The sequence below is a fragment of the Athalia rosae genome, chromosome 4 (assembly GCF_917208135.1).
Source record: "Athalia rosae chromosome 4, iyAthRosa1.1, whole genome shotgun sequence".
NCBI classification, from domain to species: domain Eukaryota; kingdom Metazoa; phylum Arthropoda; class Insecta; order Hymenoptera; family Athaliidae; genus Athalia; species Athalia rosae.
In genome coordinates, this window is record NC_064029.1 from 12,586,040 (window position 1) to 12,605,834 (window position 19,795).

Sequence of the window (19,795 nt, forward strand, 5' to 3'; positions counted from 1 at the left end):
CATACCTCTCACTTTTAATGGTAATAGTTGTCTGAAATCGCCACCCATTATCAATATTTTCCAACCAAATGAGATATCATCGTTCATAATGTCGCGTAATATTTCATCAATTACTTCTAACACGTACGTAAAGTGTGTTTGATGTTGACCCTCCTAGCGGCCACGTGCATTGGGCTGACTCTGAGCATTTCGGTCGCTAGCAACGAGCGCCAATGAAGGCTCGTCGTGATCGTCAAAGGCGAGCGCTCATTGGCGGCAATCGAGGCGGCCGGCGGCAGTAGAAGGTTGTCCGATTTAACTCGACGCGCTTGGCCGCTAGGAGGGTCAAGATCAAACACACTAGGCGTACCTGTGTGGCATTCGAGCTTCATCTCAGACAATAACGTGTGTTTTTTTCAAATATTCTCCTTGTTTAGATTTAACTTTTATGCAAATGTTGAGTCTGAATAGAGGGGAACACGTAATCCGAACGTCATATCAACTGTTCTGCCTTGTTGTAACAATGTGGCTGAAATTCCCGTGAATGAACCCGGGTCATCGATGTAGAAGCAAGCGCCGCCGGTGTATTTGGCTGTATTAATCGAATCCAATACGGCGTCAACAATTTCTTTTTGTTCAGAATTTAATTTTTCATACTGTCGCACTCCGATTGTAGATGATTCCTCAAGTAATTCATTGTTCGATTTCAAATTAATTATTTTTTGTTCCATTTCCGGAAAATCAGAAAGACTCCAACCCTCTGCATTCAACATTTCACTGATTTGTGCATAGGCTCGTGCTCGGCCACGCGACGATTCCTCCCTGCGTGAATAATCCTCTGCCATTTCATCTTTGAATTCTTCCCAAAGATCTTTTGGGTGAACTGGTTGACAGTGGATAAGTATTCTAACGAACAGCCTTCTAAGTCTTCGTGGCATCATCCAAGTTGTAGCTTCATCCATCGTGTGTTTCCACTCTTCGTCATCTTCGATTAAACCTTGAGCTAAACACGTTGCTGTGAATGTCTGATGAACATTTCCATTAACTGTTTTCAAATCTATATAATTTTTTGCACCTTTGACCGTCAGTAGCAGTAATCTCAGATGAAATAATTCAACCTGCGTCGGACTAACAGAATACATACGACCAATACAATTGAATTTAGTCTTTCGTCGTTCCCATCTGTGGACGGTATTTCCGTTAATTTTGTATTTTTTGTACGTATAGCAATACTGCCTAGCCTGAGGCTCACGTGCGTTTAACGCAAAGTAATCCGATAACATTCCTGTTTTTTCCAAACTTGATCTACGCTTTGCTCATTTTGTAAGTGATCGGGTAAACGTGTAATAGCATGAACGTTTGCACGTTGAACCAGTTCTACCGACACGCGTCAAATCTCTACTCCAACCTCGAGTACCATACGGATAAAATAGTGGGTATATCCATGGTTCTACATTAGGATCTATTGAGCTTACATTTTGTAATGTTTTTGTACTTTTATTCCGAATACTTACAAAAGCTTCTGGAATTTCGCTATCAGCTGTAGTCGAGAAAACTGCTGCAACTTCGTTGCATCTTTGAAAATTAAATCTACGACGATCCATTCCCGGCTTTAGCGTAAATACTAATTGTAATTCCGGTAAGATCTCGTTCATTTGGATTGTTGATCTGCGTTGGTTTTCCATTTCATCACCCATCATCTGATAAGATTTGGCAAACACGTTGTGTTCACGTATTAACCGATCGAAAGTATGCAATAATTCACGGTCCAGCTCGTTATTTCTCTGTGTAATTTATGATCTGTTGCTTCATTTGCATCTACAATACGGTCCATCACGTATTTCTCTGAAAATAACCAAGTTACCGTTAAACGAAGCAAAACAAACTGAACTATCATAACTCCTTATTCTTCCGAAAAATGTCTTGATTTAACATGGCAATGTTCAAATAACTCTCGTAACTCGTTTCGCGGATTTGGTATTTGCTCTAGGACCACGTCTCCATGTGACCAACAATCATTTTAAGTTTTTTTATTTGACACCCTTTTACTACCGCAAAATGTTTAGCAGAGCACTTACCACACAACACGTTCATTTGCCCAATTTAATGCTGTACGAATTCGTTAAATTTACTTATATTGACATTTCGCAAATTGCCGTGTAATCTTTGACTTGTCCGAGATTGTTGTCTGTATTCTACAGTACTAATCCTTTCGACTTGGTTTTTGAAATTGGCGCAATGATTATCAATTTTATTGCTTTCGGTATAAATATTATTAGTTTCTACTCGTTTTGCAAAATTGTCATTAGTAATAGAATTTTCAACATCACTTATTGTTAGATCTTCAATTTGGCTTGCCATGAGAGAAATAGCCATATTTGAACCTAACTCTACAATTTGATGTATTAGTCGCTCAGAGACAATGAAACAGACTACTGCTTCAGGCTCACCTTTGAAATGATATTTTTTTTTTACATTTTCTGCTTCCATGTTCTCAAATTAATCATTTGTATACTCGAATGTAATTTTTATTATAATATTATATCGACATTCACGCCGACGCATGTGTCATTTTGTAAGCCAAATGTGAATCGATAATCTTGGTTATCGTAAACATCATATTCACATTTATTCGCTTCGTTATAACCAACTTTCTTTCGCGGCGCGAATTCAGAAACACGAGGTTCGTCTCGTTCCATCTCGAAATGCGAGTTTCGATTGGTCATCAACTTTTTGAGATAGGATATGCCATATCAGAAGTGGCACTCGGCCCGTACTACCCGTGGTTATCCCGTGGTACTACCGTACTAAGGCGTTGACTGAAGAAGAAAAATCTTCAGTCAACAACTAAGGGCATCTAGCATTGGCATGTAGCCATTAACGGATAAAGAAGAAGTTACGACATGATTGTAAGGCGGACCCAATTCAACCTTGACCCCTACTTATTTGTAGATGCTGCATATTTCAATAACCGGTAATCTCATTAACTCCTTTGACTTTTTGGTGAATACTAATGAGTACATTATAATCGTCGCAAGTCATCGGCCATATTCAGTTGTAACTTAGTCGTGGTTGTTACAGGTGAATCGAGATCAAAATATCTATTGAAATGGCGGGTAAAGGTAGCAAAAACAAGGAGCCTGGAATTATTGGGAAAAGTTATTTGATTGCCTACAACTTGGGGCAGGTTCTAGGGTGAGTGTGATAAAAGAATACTGTGACTTGTACCTGCTTATATGCACGTTCAAAATCCCTACGTAGATCAAGGGGCGATTGAAAATTATTTTATCATTACATTAGTCCAAAGTTTATCGTAGCCCGAAATATTGCTCCATCAGACGTATAACGTAAGAAAACTTTTTTTTTTAATGACTTGCTTTTTTGAAGGCCTCAGATTATTCAAGGTAATTGATGCTTCAACGATCAAATTTTGATGAGAATTAATTGTTGTTGACCTTGATTTCACAAGATTAGGGTGCTGATACGTCATTTTTATTCCAATCCCATCCATGAACTGCATTTCAGAGCTTGAATTTCAGCAGCAGTTTTACTTTTACCATGAAGCTCAAATTTGCAAAATCCTCATCTGGACAGGATTTATGGCTGTTTTTCTACTTCTGATGTACTTAACGATTTGACCTTCAAATCTTCAGATGGACTTATTTATTGTACCAAATCCAGGGCTACTACTTGGGCTTAGCCGGTAACAAATCTCTCTGGAACACTGTTGGAACAACAGTTGTCCTATTTCAAAATGCAGCTGTTTTAGAGGTAATAAAGATTCTGTGATACATGCTTCAACCCCAGATGTGAAATACATCCTTTATAATATATATAATTCATGAATGTTTTCAGATTTTTAATGCAGTGACTGGCCTGGTGCCATCAAATCCTCTCATTACTATATTCCAAGTTTTCAGCAGAGTGATGGTAGTCTGTGGAGTCATATTGGCTACTCCTCTAGAGTATGCTGCTGCCTCCCCCGGACTTCCACTGGCTCTAACTGCCTGGTCTTTTGCAGAAATCATACGATACTTATATTATTTCTTGAATCTTACCGGACAAGTTCCTTATCTTGTCGTGTGGCTCAGGTAATTTCTATAAATTTATACGTCACTGTCATTACTTGTGTTCGGAAAACACAATCTGAAAGGAATTACAACTGTCCAAGGGTTACAGGTACACAGGCTTTATTGCTCTGTATCCGATTGGGGTAACTGGTGAGCTACTCTGCTTTTATGCCGCGCAACAGTATGCTCAGGTTAATTCTGATGCGTGGAGCTATACTTTACCAAATGCTTGGAACTTTACTTTCAACTATAATTCTCTGTTAATAGGCGTCATGCTTCTCTACATTCCACGTAAGTATTGATTTCTGTTATTAGCACTCGCATCAAACGCTAAAAATCGTATAGACTTGAGATCGGATGGAAATAAAATGGTTGGAAAACATGAAACGCAAGATGTAGTTTCACTTCAAACAGGCTTATTTAGTAACAGAAAAAATATTGTTTCAGTTTTCCCACAGATGTACCTGCATATGTTTGCTCAAAGACGCAAGATTCTAGGATCTGTACAGGCCACATCCAAGAAGACTCACTGAATTCCTATTTTCATTGTACTTTACTGAAATATTTTGGGGGTCACGTTTTTTATTTGTTTTGTTCCATTTTGTACACTAGGATTTTATACGTAAAAAAAAATTCTGTATGTAATGTGATTGAATTATACACAATATAATTTGAGTAAGGCTTACATAGTGACTTCTTAATTACGATGTACTTCTTTTTTCAAAGAATAACCGCTTTTCTGTGAGCTATCGAAAACTAATGATACCAACATTACATTATAAGCATTTTTTGGCGAGCTCCTGGCGTTGAGTGTAAACGGTGTAATTAGCGTCCCGTGGAAACAGACAAGCCAACTCGACTCGCTCAACGCACCTAGTCATAGCATGGTGCAAAATTCAAAGTTTTTCCGTTCCGTGTTCATTGCGTCAATAAAAAAATTAATTTAAATACAAACTGCTATCATAGCGTATAATTACTATCTATTTCACGTAAAAACTGAATAATTGTTATGTTACTGGCCCCCACTAGTATAACTATTTGAAAAATAAGAAGTTCTTATGAACTTTTTTTCTAAACAACTATTGCATGTAGTATCCTAATCTGTTAAGGATACATGTGAAGATATATAATAAAAAAATAATGTAATTTTGAATACCAGAGTTTTTAAAAACGTATAATTAAAAATAGTCATAGGAAACAATTTTTATTTCATAAATCCAATAATTATTTACAACTAATATAATTCATAAATAGATATTACAAAAACAATTATGATAAAGCCGATCAAGAAATTGATGTCTGATGAACATGTAATAAATGTTAGTTTAGGTAATTTACATGGTGTACGTACCATATAATTACCACTGATTGTGAGTCAAGTCTAGTGTTCGTCGTGCTGATTTTTTGTTAGAGTAGTAGAGGAGTAATTAGAGATGAAGATCATGAGATTATTTGAGCTTCATGAGAGCAGTTTGTATTTTAATTAATTTTTTTTATTGATGCAATGAAAACGGAACGGAAAAACTTTGAATGTCGCACCATGCTCATAATTGTTATTAAAAAAAATTAAATGAATAATATAAAAGCAAAAACTATAGACCAATACTGACCTAACGATAAAGAATGCAGAAATATAAAGATTAAATCAGTCTCTGTTTACATGAGGTGCTAAGTTGCAATTGTTTTTTTGGGAAACTTAAAAAATCATTTATTAAAAAGCTATAGATGACTTAACAAAAATGATAGTGGACCTATACAGACCTATCGATTGAGGTAATTTTGATTTCAAAAGTCCTTCGATGGGGTGCTAAATTTGTGCAGGTTTATTTGCTATCGCTATTGTTTTCTTCAGTGACAGAACCTGTACGTACGTAAATTCCACTAGGGATATTTTGCGCCAACCTAAATTATATCGCGTAGTGTCTAACTACGCCAGTTGTAAATGAGGTTTCACTTTTTTGTACACTTTGGTTGCTGTACCAGAGTTCGCCAAAAATGCCTTGTCACAGCATTTTGTTGGAATGATTACGGGTATGATGGTTTGAAGAAATAACAGGAGATAGAAGATTTGGATGACTTTTCAGTAGTTTCATTGTTTATAAAATATTACATAAAACCTAGGCCTGATCACCAGTAGGCATAGATTTGATGATATCTGAATCTCCAGGGTCCGTGATAGAGAGGGTGCAGACTCTGAAGTATTTTCCGCACGCAGTTCCCAGCTCAATGTTATTGCCAGTATAGTGATGGACACCAGTCTTTGCTAACATGGCGTAATACTCTATCTCAGATTTCCTTTGATCAGAAAAAGAATCGATCAGTATTAGATCTGAATAGAATAACTTACCCGTACTTACGGACGGGTTTGAGACTACTCCGTAGAACTCCCTAAGTCACAGGTGCTATTCTCAATTGCCAGGTAACTAAATACCGATTTTAATAAAATAACAAAGCCTTGGAGGATGAATCAGAGAATCTTGAACACTAGCTTGTTCATATTGTTACATGACTTTTGAGATATTGATCTGTGATGAAAGTGGGAGAGCTACATCTCAGTCTCACCTTAGGGGTGGAGTATTGTTCGCAATGATGACGAGTTTTGCTTTGCCCTGGCGGAGAGATTTCAACGTTTGTTTGTAGCCCAGCACAAATTTTCCAGATTTCATGACGAGAGCAAGTCTGGAGTTGATGCTCTCCATAGCCTTTTTCTGTGGATGGGAAAAACCCAGGAATCAGCCAAAATTGAGCATGGAGATATAACCTCAGAATTTTATTTGAGTCAAGGATCTTTGAGCGGTTCACCTATAGATTGAGTATAAAAAGCTACTTTGACTAGCATACAGTATGTGATTTACAGAGAGGATCGACAAAGAATCTCTTCAGAATGCAAAGTAGCGTGCAACAGACTGATAAAGGAGAATTCAAATGGTAGAAAGATCCAAAAGTTGTGGGCACGTGGCACGTGGACGGGCTGGGAACGTATATTAATATGCTTACCTGCTTCTTTTGTGCAACCATTTTGGTAGTTTGAGTTTCTTCAACCCTAGAAAATAATTAAACAGCGTTGATTACAAGTCAGTCAAGTAAATTTGAATTTATACACTATTAATTTCGAATTATTTGCCGTAATTGTACACCAGACGCGACGTACCTATACGAAAACCGCACGCGGAAAGGACTCAAAATGGCTGGGCGCTTGGATGATATACCACGGAATAGGGACTCTAATACTATATGCTGGCGCTACCTGGTACGAAATATCGGAAATGATAAACAACATTGACGCGCGCGCTTTGCGCGCGCTGTATTTCATTTCATTCGTCGTTTAAATTTTTGACCCGTAATCTTTTCTTGAATTTCACATCACTATATTTCACACGTGTTAGGAGTTTTTTTTGGTGATTTACGAATTTTGCCCATCGAGATATCTCAACTACTCTGCTCCAAAAAGCTAAAAATTTGTTAACCTAACTCATTGTCAATCAGTTTTATAGATAGATCGGTTTAACTTGTGAATTCGTGTTCCTGAGATCTAATTGTAAGTACTTACGTACATACGTACATACATATTGGCTCGGAAATATTCGATTTAATTGAACAACCATAAATCCAGCTGACTTATTCGAAAATTGAATATTTTGTCAACGTATGATTTCAAACGAAGTAGTTTTGTGAACGAAGTACATATACATATAGTAATATTAAGCTTCAGGTATTACAAGACTTTGGTACCTTATTCTTATGTGCGGTTTGAAAGCATTTTTTCAGTTAAGTAATTTACTTGCTTCTTCTGCGAGAAGATTTTTCGCATTAAGCTTCAGGTATTACAAAATTTTGTTGCTTTGTTATTATATTGGGTTTAAATGGATTTTTTTCTTTGACTGGACATTTTAGAATAGAGAAACCAGCCTTCAGCGTTGACTGAACCAATCAGCAGTCCACGCCTCCAGATACTCATTCAAAAACGATTCAAATTATGAATGAGGGGCTGAAAATAAAGTTCGACGTTCAATTTTTCTGATTTTTTTTTGTATAAACTAATTACCCTCCAACTTTGGATGAGGGGCTAATTGTAAGTATTTGAAGGTATTTATGGGGCTAAAAAACAAAAGTACGAGTCGCTGTTGAGTTCGAGTTTTCGCTTGACGATTGAATAGACTTAGGATTTATGGTTGGGTTATTGATTGCATGTTCAGGTTGTATTTCGATGATGTTTTATTACACAGAACTCTGTCCTCGAAAAATTGATAAACAAAATATGCCGATCAGTTTTCAGATCTCATAGTCATATTGTAAGCTAAAAATCCATTTTACGAAAACCGATCGGCCGCAGCTTCATGTCTCCTTAGAATCTGAATAATATTGTGCTGCTTATGAAATTTCGTAAGTCCACCAGAAACTTCTGCTACCTTTTTAATGAAGATTCACGTGAAATGTAAGTTTGTGTTCAGTCCTTGTATTCCTCAAACAGCGTCCGAATTTTTTTTTTTATCACGATACTCAATTTTCCTTAGCGATTGCGAATTGGACGTGGTTATAAATTATAGTAAAATTTCATTTAAACGACGATTTATTGCCGAATGTTGAGATAAAGAGAGAGAGAAAGATAATGATCAAATTCGTACATCAGAGATATAAAACAGATTTTAATGCTCTCAATATATGTATATGTGTATTTCTGTTTTTAAATTTTTTTAACAAAATTTTTTACCTCTCCGGCTCATTTTATCATTAAGGGGTAGATGATATTATCAATTCAAAGGGGGCGACAAAATGTAGACATAAGCATATTGTAATAATCAATAATATTATGCGATAGTAATTAACGTGTATACAATTAATTAATAATTATTGATAATAACTAATTATTAGTTTTTAATCGTAATCATCTCAACAATTCATTGCGTATAAATCTGCTCATTTTCGGATTTTTTTTTTAAATATATATCGCGTTAATTTTGTACCAACATACAAAAATAACATTCCACAGATAGTATAGTTATTATTATAATTTAGTCATCAACAACAAATTATCATATGATATAATATACTTATATTATTTCTTTCAGATATCGAATATGGGCAGATTTTATTCGAAAAATTCACAATGCGCGATAACCGTAAAAATCCTATAGTCTTTTTAATTTTTTAATCAAGAATCTACCTGCAAATAGAACGTACATCTAAAAATTACAATAATAATTTTATATATATAAATATATATAGATATATATATATATACATATATATATACATACATATGTATACATATACATACGTATATGAATTATTCAATAAAATGATACCAACATAACATGTCATATACATACATATACTCCTTGTATAGATATATCATATGTAGTTATATTTATTTCTTATCCGTATTTCTTTTTAACCTTATGGGTGGGTGTGTGTGATGTGTGTCCGCGTGTCTGTGTCGCGAGGATACTTATGTATATTTTTAGAAAAAAATAAAATAAATAACTAGTATATTACATGGTATCAAGTACATAATTGTTTGTTACTTTGTTTGTTGTTTCTCCTCTTCTAATGTCTAATTTTTAATGTATAATATATACTATACTATTTATTCATAAACATAATATATTAATGCTGAAATTGTTGTTTTTGTTTATGTTTGTTTGTTTGTTGTTGTTATTGGTGTTGTTTTTCATTTTATTTTTTTTTACAATTATTTCAGTGAAAATCGCGACAATCAAAGTATTTCACGTGATCATATATATATATCGACGCCTTATCACAACGAACAGCCGATTTCCTTAATAATGCCATGATCTAATGTGCTCTCGTGATTATCTTTATCACGTGGTAAGTAGTAGGACATTTCAGAGAGAAAGTCAGAAATTGCATTTCGCGATGTGGCCTGCCGTCTGCAGTTAACATGCGATTTTACCGAATCTTCGCCATTTTTAGACCCGTTCAATCGGTATTATAAAATTCAAAGAATCATGAAGCTTACCCGCAGCTCATATCTTTGATCAGATTCACTGTAAAAACCAAGAAAAAAGTAGATGAAATAACCAAAAACTCTCACCGTGAATAAGGTTTTAAACGATCGAATTTCCAAGCAACTCCGATTCAAACTTGGTTCCACCTTATAGGTTGCAGATAATGTATTGTCAATCGATATTCCGAATCACGCTCTGGTAATGAATTACCTGATCATAAATGTCATGTCGATTCGACATAGTGTTCCGTTTCTAAACGGAAAAGAGAAAACAGAGGCATTTTATTAAGAACTTGGAAATTGTGATGAAAACCCAAGAAACTAAATTCACCGTGCTAAACATGTATGTCGGTGCAACGTTCTCTCAAAATTCCGAATAGGTATATAGTTTGAGCCGTAATGGATTTTTATTTTCTTCGTTTCTTGTTTAAACTTCAGGAAACTCAATCGTGCTCCGCATACCCCCGCTATGATTTTTTATGTATACGAAATTATTGATCCCACTGCAGTGTATATTGTCTGACAAATTTTCCATCTTAAAATTCTTCGAGAATTACTGTCACGTAACGCGTGTAGCGTCCTTTAATATGTTTATGAGTTTCTATGTGTTGTCTCTTATCTATACGTATTTATGAATTAAAACTATGTAGCTTGATATTCGGTGCAGACGCAAAGCTATTATTTCTTGTCAGCTATATTGAATTTTTCATTTCTATCGGGTTTCTGTATTCAAATTTCCGTTATCAATTGAAAGCCCGTAAGATGTACGGTATCTATATGACTGATTAACAATCAAGCGAAATTTTTCGCCTCGAAAACATGCGAGCGAACATGTTGAAAATATATTACTCTTACTTATGAGGATAAAAAAAAACTTCTTCTACTGAACGTTAATGCAAATCGGTAGTGTTAGAGTGCCCTATTTCATTGTAACGTGAGTAATATACGCGTGTGCATATTTAAAATAGCTTGGGTGCTAATTTCGATAAGACCGCTCAAATTATTTGTGCAATAACAGTTGTAATTTTTTCAAACTTTTTTTTCAATAAGAATTATGAATGAAATAATTTTTCAATAATCAAAAATCGATCAGCGAGGTTTGCGAAATTTCCGACCTATCACCGTGATTTATTATGCACTCATCGTATAGGTAGGTATATAATTGCCATTCGACTGCAGCAGTGGAAAGAAATATAATCATTACGTTTATTCTTACATCAAGATCAATTAATCGAATTAGTAAATACTCAATGAATCAATGAATCAATTAACAGATATAGATTCGAACGAATTACCCGTAGAGAGGATCGCAAAAGCTGCGATTTAAATAATTTTTTTTTAACCTCGTTTGTTATTATATCACAATTAAGTTTTCGCCTGACGTCGGCGATTCCTCCCATCGAGGTTAGAAAGTAGAAAAAAATATGAATAAAAAAAGCAACTATCGCTTATGCATACTCTTTGTCAGTGTCCAAGATTAATTTTTTTTTATTAATTTTTTTTTATACCCTAAGTATTAAAATGTACTACGACGTCGATTCCTTTCTTTTTCGTTTCAGTTTTTTTTTTTATCTACTATTATCGTATCATTTGCTTCTTTTTTTCGGTTTTTTGTCGATTTTAATTAATTTTTTTTCAATATAGGTATAAGGCGCCCGCAACAGTCTCACAAGTATCATCAGTTCTTGTATGAACAATTAAATTTTTGCTTTTTTCTAAACATTAGAGGTTGAATATACATGAATGTATAGTACGACACAGATTACATATTATTTATCATACGAAATTCCAATATTTAGCCTACGCATTTCTAAAAATATGACCAACCCTGAACCGAATGAAGTGACTATATTACAGACTTGAGTCATGTTAGTTCAAGACCGCAATTTATCCGAATAACATTGAATGTTGTCTTAAAAAAATTAGATATTACAGATGGATACACCGCGTATTCGAGTCTACTTAATATCCAGTTAATTGAACGTTCCCAAATGAAAAGAGAAAAGAATTAGCTGACGAATTCAATTACGTGGTATGGTTATTGATAGCGATACGAAAATTCGAAAAATGTCAATTGAGAGAAATAGAACACGGGGTTCCGAGAAGAGTATTTTAGAGTTATTAATAATCACCGTACGAAGTGAGTAGCGATCGATAATATTCAAGGAAAAATTACGTTTAATCAATTAAATCTTCTAATTCTGATCCACGAACATTACTAATTTTGCGTTTTCGGGTTTAAATATCAGTCCAAATAATTGTTTAATATTAGCTTCGAATGCGGAGGTTGAAAAAATGGTTTTTACTCGAAAAAAAATGATAATAAAATTAATGACGTAATATATCTTTTTCTTAGTTCAGAAAAGCTAACAACAGGATTCATATTGGTACGTACGTTATGTTTTATTTCGTAAAAAAAAAAAAAAAAAAAAATGAAAACGAAGTAATGACAATGAGAGTATGAATTAAACGGTTAAATAATAATTGTGGCGTGGGAGGAAATAGCCGACGCTCATGTATAATGTATACAACAGCAGGCATTTAATAATATTAGATAGCAGCAGCACCACTGCACATAGCTGGACAAAAATCCAGGGAGTATAATTCAGTCCATACATACATATAACATAAGTATATGTATACATGATATATATAATATTATGCAATCGCGTTTCGCATATTAAAAAATGACAATACCAGAACGTACATATCGAGACCAATGAGAAGAAGCGCGTAACCCTCAGAAGTGACCGAAGTGGAGAACCTTCGGAACTATATGGTTGTTCAAATGCAGCGAGATTCGGAAAAAACTTCTTTATATTATGTTAATTTTGTATTTTTCTCGAATTGTTACGCTTTTTTGGCATATTACACCGCGTGACTACGAAATTCGGAGATGCTGCCAGAAGGCCGAACCTACCAACAAAGAACCAATTTGTGATGTTCTATGATATAAGTCTCCCTCACATTCCATTCGAATAACTGTGATTTAGATTTTTTGATTTTGGGCACTTTGTTAGAATACGTCGTTATGCCGGTAAATTGATTAAAAGCTCAAAAGTTAAGGTTTGCGCCCGTGCGCCCGTCTAGTTTTGAGTCCTCGGCATCATAATAAACGCCTTGTCTTTTTCACAATCCTTATGAGATTCTTACTATCGCGTTTCGAAGAATCTTCTCTTCTTACCCTTTTGAATTTTCAACCAAAAATTTGCCATTTTTCTCTTTCACTCATGATACAGAAGTATATAAGTAATTACAAGGTATATCATTCGTTGATAGCGGTAATTTTTCTTCAAATTTCTATTCAGGCTGAAAAATTGCATAGCTATGACAATCATTCTATATACCTATGGATGCATTTACAACTCGTTTCTTTTGCCCTATTTGGTATTCTTATTTTTTCATCGTATTAGCTGTTGTTACTACCAACTAGTAATAATTATCAAGTTACACAAGTGCCGGGGTGTAATGTGTCCGTGTGTGAAATTTTTGTTTAAGGATGAATCGACAATTCTTGCACCATATGTTATTGTGATATAATTCATATTATGCATAGGGTATTATACGTAGGTGTATGAGTATCTGTGATAATAGACATAAGATTAATTATGATATTTGTAGCTGAAGATACTTTTAATTATTACTTTATCAACGCGATCAGCTCCAGGGATTCTCAGGTTGCCTTATGCCGATGATTTTTTGTTTATTCGATCCCAAAAAAACACCCTTCAATTTTTACTACGGATGTTGACCCGATCATGGTCGGTTTTGTTTAACTTCAAATTTATAGTCATTGTCATTAATATTTCAGAGATATTATTTATTTCATTACAACAGATTTTCCGAGCTTTCCTCACATTATATACCTACAATTATGGTTAGTATAATTAATATTATTATTGTTATAATGAATATGAATGTTAACACTATTATTATTGTTGTAAGCTATTATTATTATTGTTACTAGTATTATAATTAGCTAACATATTCTTTATTCAAATTCCTATAACGCTTATATTCTACAACCACAGCAGGTACTCGAATACTTTGGCGCCGGCAGTCCTCTTAACATACTTCACGCCGCGTGGCCGTTGTTGTTGAGCGATCTTATTGTTAGACCGTGTATATTCACTCAAAAATTTCGTCTATTCCGTTTTTTGCTCGCCATAGCCCTACTTTTACCTCGATTCTTCTTCGCCTTTCCATCGTTCGCCGCGATATAAATTTGGTGGCATGAAATTCAAATGGAACCATATTGATATCCGAATCACAGAAACTTATTGTTGGTAACGGTGAAACTTACATTTCGACCTTTTGAATGAAAAGCTCATACCGTTGGCGTAATATTCGCCAAATATTCAAATCAATCACACTCGCGCAGTATTTTATACTCTTTTATTTTATTGAACTTTTTTTTTTTTCATTTCTTTAACAGATCTCGTTCTCATGGATACGTGTAAAATGTATCTACATAGCTATTAGTTTCAGGAGATTTTTACATGGGGTCACCGCGATTAACCTTGTCCGAAAAAATCCGTACTTTTCTTCCGTTTAAATTACATGTTTGTAAGAAATTTCGATCATAGACACGATGCAACGATAAACGAATGAAAGTAGTTTCGAAACTGTGTTCGTTGACAAAATAATAATTGAACTTGTCATTTGATTACAATTATTCAGATTTTCTTAGGGAATATTTGAGAGAAAATAATCAGATCTCGAAAAATGCGATATGTACGATTTTAACGAAAGGGCTTCATTTCCATTTCTATTTCGATTTTTTCTGACACTTGATCGTGGTAACCCGATATTTGTATAACCGGTACGAATAACTGAACAACGCTGAAAGTAAAACAAATATGCAATCGATAAATAAAATTGTTGTGAATTATCAATAATTATTGATGGTTGTTTATAAGGGTCGACACAATATCTCAGTGTCCGTTCTACACAAGAGACTCTTAAAGATGCAATATATTTTTTTTGTTTTATACGAAATATTGAAAAAGAGAATTATCCGTTGAATTATCATACTTCTTAAACTGTCTATCTATTTCTCGAGCTATTCATTATAATAATTATGTACTATTTCCGGTCACTTCTTTTAAATCATTATTATTACAATTATTTAATTGTTTTGTCTTCTGATTTCCCTGTATTTCGGATAAACAAAAAACCATCTCGCAGCAACCATTGTATAATATTATAGGTACATATGCACTGCAACGCGCTGCAACAATTAATTTATTCATCATCAAATTTCATCATGATAAATAGGTATAGGTATGTATGTATGTATTGAATCTGATTGTGAGGTGTTAAAGCTATATACTATGTTATATGCACCTCCGCCGAGGCGTCGACCTTCGATCGATGGCGGCTACGCGTGGCTCGCCACGGTTCTTCTTCATTTTATCGATTCTCCTACATTTATACATTCATTGTCAGTTAATTATCCATATCTTTCTTCCTTATATTTTGCGTTTGTCCAAAAAACTCGGGAAACAACTAAATTATATAGGTACCTACGTCCACTATTATAGATACGTATACATACATATATAAATATACTTGAAGGTAACGTGTATAATAATATTAACAAATTAATAGTTTTTTTCTCTTCTCTTTTTTTTCATCGTCACAGTATTTTTTTTTTCTTCCCATGCACGGTATAAAAAATATCGAGCTTTTGGCGACGTGGTTTCACATATCTCGATCGATCGAACATCGCTGCCCCTCTCTCTCTCTTTCTCTTTTCTCTACTATAATATCGTGTATACATATACACCTTTCCATTATACATCCATCAACGTATTTATTATTTTAATTTTCTTCCTTTTTTTTTTTAAATATATTTATATTATAAAATTGAACACCAAATCGTAATAATTTTCTATAGTTTTAATTTCCTTGTCTATGTGTATCTACGTGTAGCTTGTTTGTGTGTCGTGTACGTGTAGGTGTGTGTGTTTAGATATATACATATATGTGTGTATATAGGTATAAATATACATTGACATACATATATATATGTATATATAGATCTATATATATATAAAATTTATTTCATTTCTCTTATACATGTTTACGGGTGTTATTTCTACATATAAATGAACTGCATTTACGTAATCAATTAATTAATAGAATAATATTTATACTTTATTTCCGCTACCATTAACATGTCAGTTTACGCACCATCTCCTCTATTTTTCTGTTTTTTTTTTCAAGGTGTTCGTAGTGTTCATCGGATCTCACGCGTACAGCCAATTTACACTTCGACGAATCGTCGGTCCGTTTCTCAACAATGAAAGCTAAATCGTTACTCCCGAATGGAATATATGTCCGAGAAAATCGATTTCCATGTGATTATTACGTCGCTGTAAATATTCAACCAGCAGCAGCGTTGATCCAGCGGATTATTAACAACGCTCCATATACGACTCGTATATACAATCTATCAATTTCAATTACATCCATTTCTAATCTTCGAATCGTTATGCCGATCCTACAATCTATATGTGTGTATCATCCGTGATTACAGGGGGGGGGGGGGGGGGGGAATTAAATACAATAATATCAAAGGAGTTGTGAATAATTTTTTACCGAAAGCAACGACTCAATTTTTCACGTACGTGTTGGAGCGTTCTATGCTTATATTCCATTCATGGTGCGTTAACCAAAACGTTAATCTGTTAATTAATTAGTTAATTTTAATTCTAACTACGGTTACGAGGGCCCCAAAGACAGTCCGGGGACGAAGATCACCGCGAATATTTATAACAGCCCTTGAAAAATTTAAACCGATTCTCTTTCATTTTTTTCTTTCTAATTTTTTACTAATAAATAATGGGTGCCGAGTAAAAGCTACGCGCTACTTTATATATTTATCTATGTATGTATGTATTTATTATATTTTACTTCATTTAATTTTATTTAATTAATCATTTATGTATACAATACGTAGTACGTTTTACTTTTCTTCTCCTTTTTATTACGTAATCAGCCCAATGAAAATTCGACCGCGTTTTGTTATGCTTTTTCCTATTCTTGATTCTTTCTTTATGCATGAGGGAACAATAATAATATATTCTATAATCATCCCCAGACTGTCCCGCGCAAAATGAGTCTGACTAGCGCGCTTGTAATTAGTTACTTTTTTGCTGTATACTCTTCCTCGTTCTTTTTTTTTTTGTTATTCCTCTCGTTCCCAAAACTTCGACCTTAAACAAAGTTTGTCAGAGTTGTATCCAGGCTACCGTTATATCGATCGTTCTCGGATGTAAAACATCGATTTTCCTCCCGCGTTTCAGGTTTTGTTGGTGACATTTTTTCTAGTCTTCTTACAATTATATATGTAATTGATTTTGAAATTTCCTATTTTCACTAGTAGTATTATGCATTATAAGAGTAAAATCGTACGTTTGAAAGTACGATATTCAGTTTATGTATAGTTATATTTATTATATGTTATGTAATTTACAACGCGCTAGTCGTGTCCAATTTGCTGATGGCAATTTGTAATGATATTAGTCAATATATATATATATAATATACTTTATGTATCATAACAACCGATAGCTCATCTATTTGTATTATTTAATAATATATATTTATGTATGCATATATATATATATTGTTTTTCATTTCTTTATATATTCATTAATTATTTATTCATTTTTTTTTTTTTTTGCGTTTTTTTCCTTTTTTCCATCTCATTTCATTCTTTCTTTTATAATCTATGTATGTATACATACTATATTTGTCTATGTACATGTGTATACAGTCAGATATAAATACAGCGCGTGTACATACGTATATATTATGCATACATGTGCACGTACATGTAAATGTGAATTTCGGTATCACACGCGGGTATCTATATGCTCGTACGCGTATATACATGTCGTTCACATATACTTTATATCGTTTTTGTGTTTTTTTTTTAGTTTTTTTTTCCTTTTTAATGTGTATTTTATATATAACAAGGTTATTCTTTTTATTTATTTAATATTTTTTTTTTAATTTAAGGCCCAATACGTTCAATACGAAGGAAATAATCTGTAACAGATAGAAAAGTTTATTCAATTTGGAGTTATTAGGATCGAATATTCTAATGAAATTAGGCAAAGTAAAATTTGACTCTCTGCAATGCTTGTATGAAACCTTCGATTATATCGATTTTGTTCTAAAATATTTTTTTGGAATTTGCAGTCTAGCTTCTTCTTTGAGGATATTTTTGTTTATATTGTTATAAATCATTGACGACATCGCGTGAATTTTTCGTAGTATCTAGGCAGTATTGACGAAGTACAATAGTGTGAGGCGTGATACGTGAGGGGGTTGTCAAGTGGCGGAAAATAACGTGATGCAATGTTTGAATGGCCCCGTGCGAAACATTGTTTCAACAAAAGACAAAGAAGGTAATTTTCCGTTTCTAGGTCAAAGTAGGTGCTGCTGTTAGTGTTGCACGATTGTTGGTGGACTTAGTAACATGAGTTGTTAGCTAGCTGAATATTCCATAGAAATATTTCGATTTTCTAAATGATTTATGTATAAATTTAGAAATTGTATTATATTTAACTTATATTTGACACATGTCATACGTTCGCGAGAAATATCTCCAACGTAAAACGAGGAAAGAGCAATTAAAAAAAAAAGTTTCGCTCAAAGTTCATCGAATCGAAATATCAAATTACCGATTAATTCCTCGGAGTGTGTTATTATCAATTTGGCCAGATTGTTCATATTGAAAAACAATTTGGTGAAAATATGTTACCAACCTCGACACGGCAAGGCCTCCAGGTCAGGCACTATTCGCGACGCGAACCGTCGTCGGATAGCCTCGCGTTGCGCCGGTCGTTCAGCTGTCGACGCTGAAAAGCTCCTTGTGAAGAGCCGGAAATTCAAGGTGCGGTTGAGACCGTTTGAACTTGGCGAGTGCGTCCATATGAAGCAACGAAATTTCTCGAAGCTGTGGAATCTTCGCCAACATCGCGTCGCACACCGTAACGTCACCTTTTATCGGCGTCACGTGGTTCCGGTCCAACTCCGCCCTTAAAGCCCTTATTACCGCCTGAGACAGTCGCGTTATCTCGGCGAGACCCTTCAATCCTGGCCGATCTGCAACATCCCTCGAATCTATCAGATCTAACCGATTCAACAATTATCACACGTTAACGTACTAATATACCCGTATATCTTGAGATATTCCCACGATAAATGACGAAAGATTGTATTTTCGAATCAAAAATAGTTTAGCAACTCAGAGTTGAGTAGGTCTTATTTTTTTCAATTTGTGTAACGACCTGTGGGAAACACCTTACTCGCTCGAACCCAACTGTGATCGAATCGTAAATTTGCCCAGGGTTGACTGTCTCGCAAGTCCCGAATCGAAGCCGATATTCATTGTCTGTTCTTGTATACAATAAATTATTCAGGAATTTTACATGGGGATCCAAGTGGAAAATTTGAAAAAATTACGGATAGTAAGTAAATTAGTGTAACCTCAAGAAAACACGTACCAGGACTAAGAAGAACCGCCGCGCTGTAGAGCGCGAGTTCCGTTTCTGTGAGTTTCAGTTCGGCGACACTCCTTGCCAGTTCGAAAACGCAGGAGACAAGTTTCATCTCGGCGGTGTCCGTTGTGTAAAAGGCATCCTGAGGCAGCATTGTGTCACCGTAGAGGACACAGTTTTGTTGCAGATCGAGATACCTGCTCATACGCAGTACCGCCAATTCGAAAGAACCTGTTGGCGAATAAAGATATTTTCCGATACTA

General features: G+C 34.5%; 4 protein-coding genes across 24 annotated transcripts in view; 1 reads left to right on the plus strand and 3 right to left on the minus strand.

Moving 5' to 3' along the window:
- Window positions 1-425: 425 nt before the first annotated feature.
- LOC125500693 lies at window positions 426-2,355 on the minus strand. The gene is made up of 4 exons (XM_048654301.1): window positions 2,112-2,355; window positions 1,745-1,824; window positions 1,494-1,679; window positions 426-1,097 (listed from the first exon to the last, which is right to left on the minus strand). Exons 1-4 carry the CDS (start codon window positions 2,353-2,355, stop codon window positions 426-428), a joined length of 1,182 nt encoding a protein of 393 aa, XP_048510258.1.
- A 381-nt stretch (window positions 2,356-2,736) lies between these two features.
- On the plus strand, window positions 2,737-4,734 carry LOC105691200 (very-long-chain (3R)-3-hydroxyacyl-CoA dehydratase 2). Of its 2 annotated transcripts, none has more exons than XM_012409529.3 (6): window positions 2,737-2,982; window positions 3,061-3,174; window positions 3,633-3,750; window positions 3,835-4,070; window positions 4,159-4,340; window positions 4,497-4,734. In XM_012409529.3, exons 2-6 carry the CDS (start codon window positions 3,089-3,091, stop codon window positions 4,580-4,582), a joined length of 708 nt encoding a protein of 235 aa, XP_012264952.2. In that variant the 5' UTR covers window positions 2,737-2,982; window positions 3,061-3,088; the 3' UTR covers window positions 4,583-4,734. The 2 variants fall into 2 exon arrangements, with proteins under 2 accessions (XP_012264952.2, XP_012264951.2); XM_012409528.3 differs by having other exon boundaries at window positions 2,738-2,953.
- A 1,382-nt stretch (window positions 4,735-6,116) lies between these two features.
- LOC105691201 (60S ribosomal protein L30) lies at window positions 6,117-7,310 on the minus strand. The gene is made up of 4 exons (XM_012409531.3): window positions 7,201-7,310; window positions 7,047-7,092; window positions 6,612-6,757; window positions 6,117-6,344 (listed from the first exon to the last, which is right to left on the minus strand). Exons 2-4 carry the CDS (start codon window positions 7,065-7,067, stop codon window positions 6,167-6,169), a joined length of 345 nt encoding a protein of 114 aa, XP_012264954.1. The 5' UTR covers window positions 7,068-7,092; window positions 7,201-7,310; the 3' UTR covers window positions 6,117-6,166.
- A 1,529-nt stretch (window positions 7,311-8,839) lies between these two features.
- Window positions 8,840-19,795, minus strand: part of LOC105691161 (probable nuclear hormone receptor HR3) — a 93,126-nt gene continuing 82,170 nt past the window's right edge. For 18 of the 20 annotated variants that reach the window (XM_048653651.1, XM_048653652.1, XM_020855336.2 and 15 more), the window contains 3 exons: window positions 19,539-19,763; window positions 18,798-19,137; window positions 8,840-18,075 (listed from right to left, as the gene is read on the minus strand). In XM_048653651.1, the coding sequence (XP_048509608.1) occupies window positions 18,878-19,137; window positions 19,539-19,763 (485 nt within the window). In that variant the 3' untranslated portion in view covers window positions 8,840-18,075; window positions 18,798-18,877. Of the gene's footprint in view, window positions 18,076-18,797; window positions 19,165-19,538; window positions 19,764-19,795 lie in introns of all 20 variants that reach the window. The other 2 variants (XM_048653654.1, XM_048653653.1) reach the window with 1 other exon arrangement.

Coding starts and splice junctions, on each gene's coding strand:
- LOC105691200 (XM_012409529.3), top strand. CDS start 3,089: ATGGCGGGTAAAGGTAGCAAAAACAAGGAGCCTGGAATTATTGGGAAA. Junction 3,175..3,632: donor AACTTGGGGCAGGTTCTAGG/GTGAGTGTGATA, acceptor TCAAATCTTCAG/ATGGACTTATTTATTGTACC. Junction 3,751..3,834: donor AAAATGCAGCTGTTTTAGAG/GTAATAAAGATT, acceptor GAATGTTTTCAG/ATTTTTAATGCAGTGACTGG.
- LOC105691201 (XM_012409531.3), bottom strand. CDS start 7,067: ATGGTTGCACAAAAGAAGCAG. Junction 6,758..7,046: donor TGGTTGCACAAAAGAAGCAG/GTAAGCATATTA, acceptor TCCCATCCACAG/AAAAAGGCTATGGAGAGCAT. Junction 6,345..6,611: donor AACAATACTCCACCCCTAAG/GTGAGACTGAGA, acceptor TTCTGATCAAAG/GAAATCTGAGATAGAGTATT.
- LOC125500693 (XM_048654301.1), bottom strand. CDS start 2,355: ATGGCTATTTCTCTCATGGCAAGCCAAATTGAAGATCTAACAATAAGT. Junction 1,825..2,111: donor TTTGCGAAATGTCAATATAA/GTAAATTTAACG, acceptor GGTTATTTTCAG/AGAAATACGTGATGGACCGT. Junction 1,680..1,744: donor GAGAAATAACGAGCTGGACC/GTGAATTATTGC, acceptor AAATCTTATCAG/ATGATGGGTGATGAAATGGA.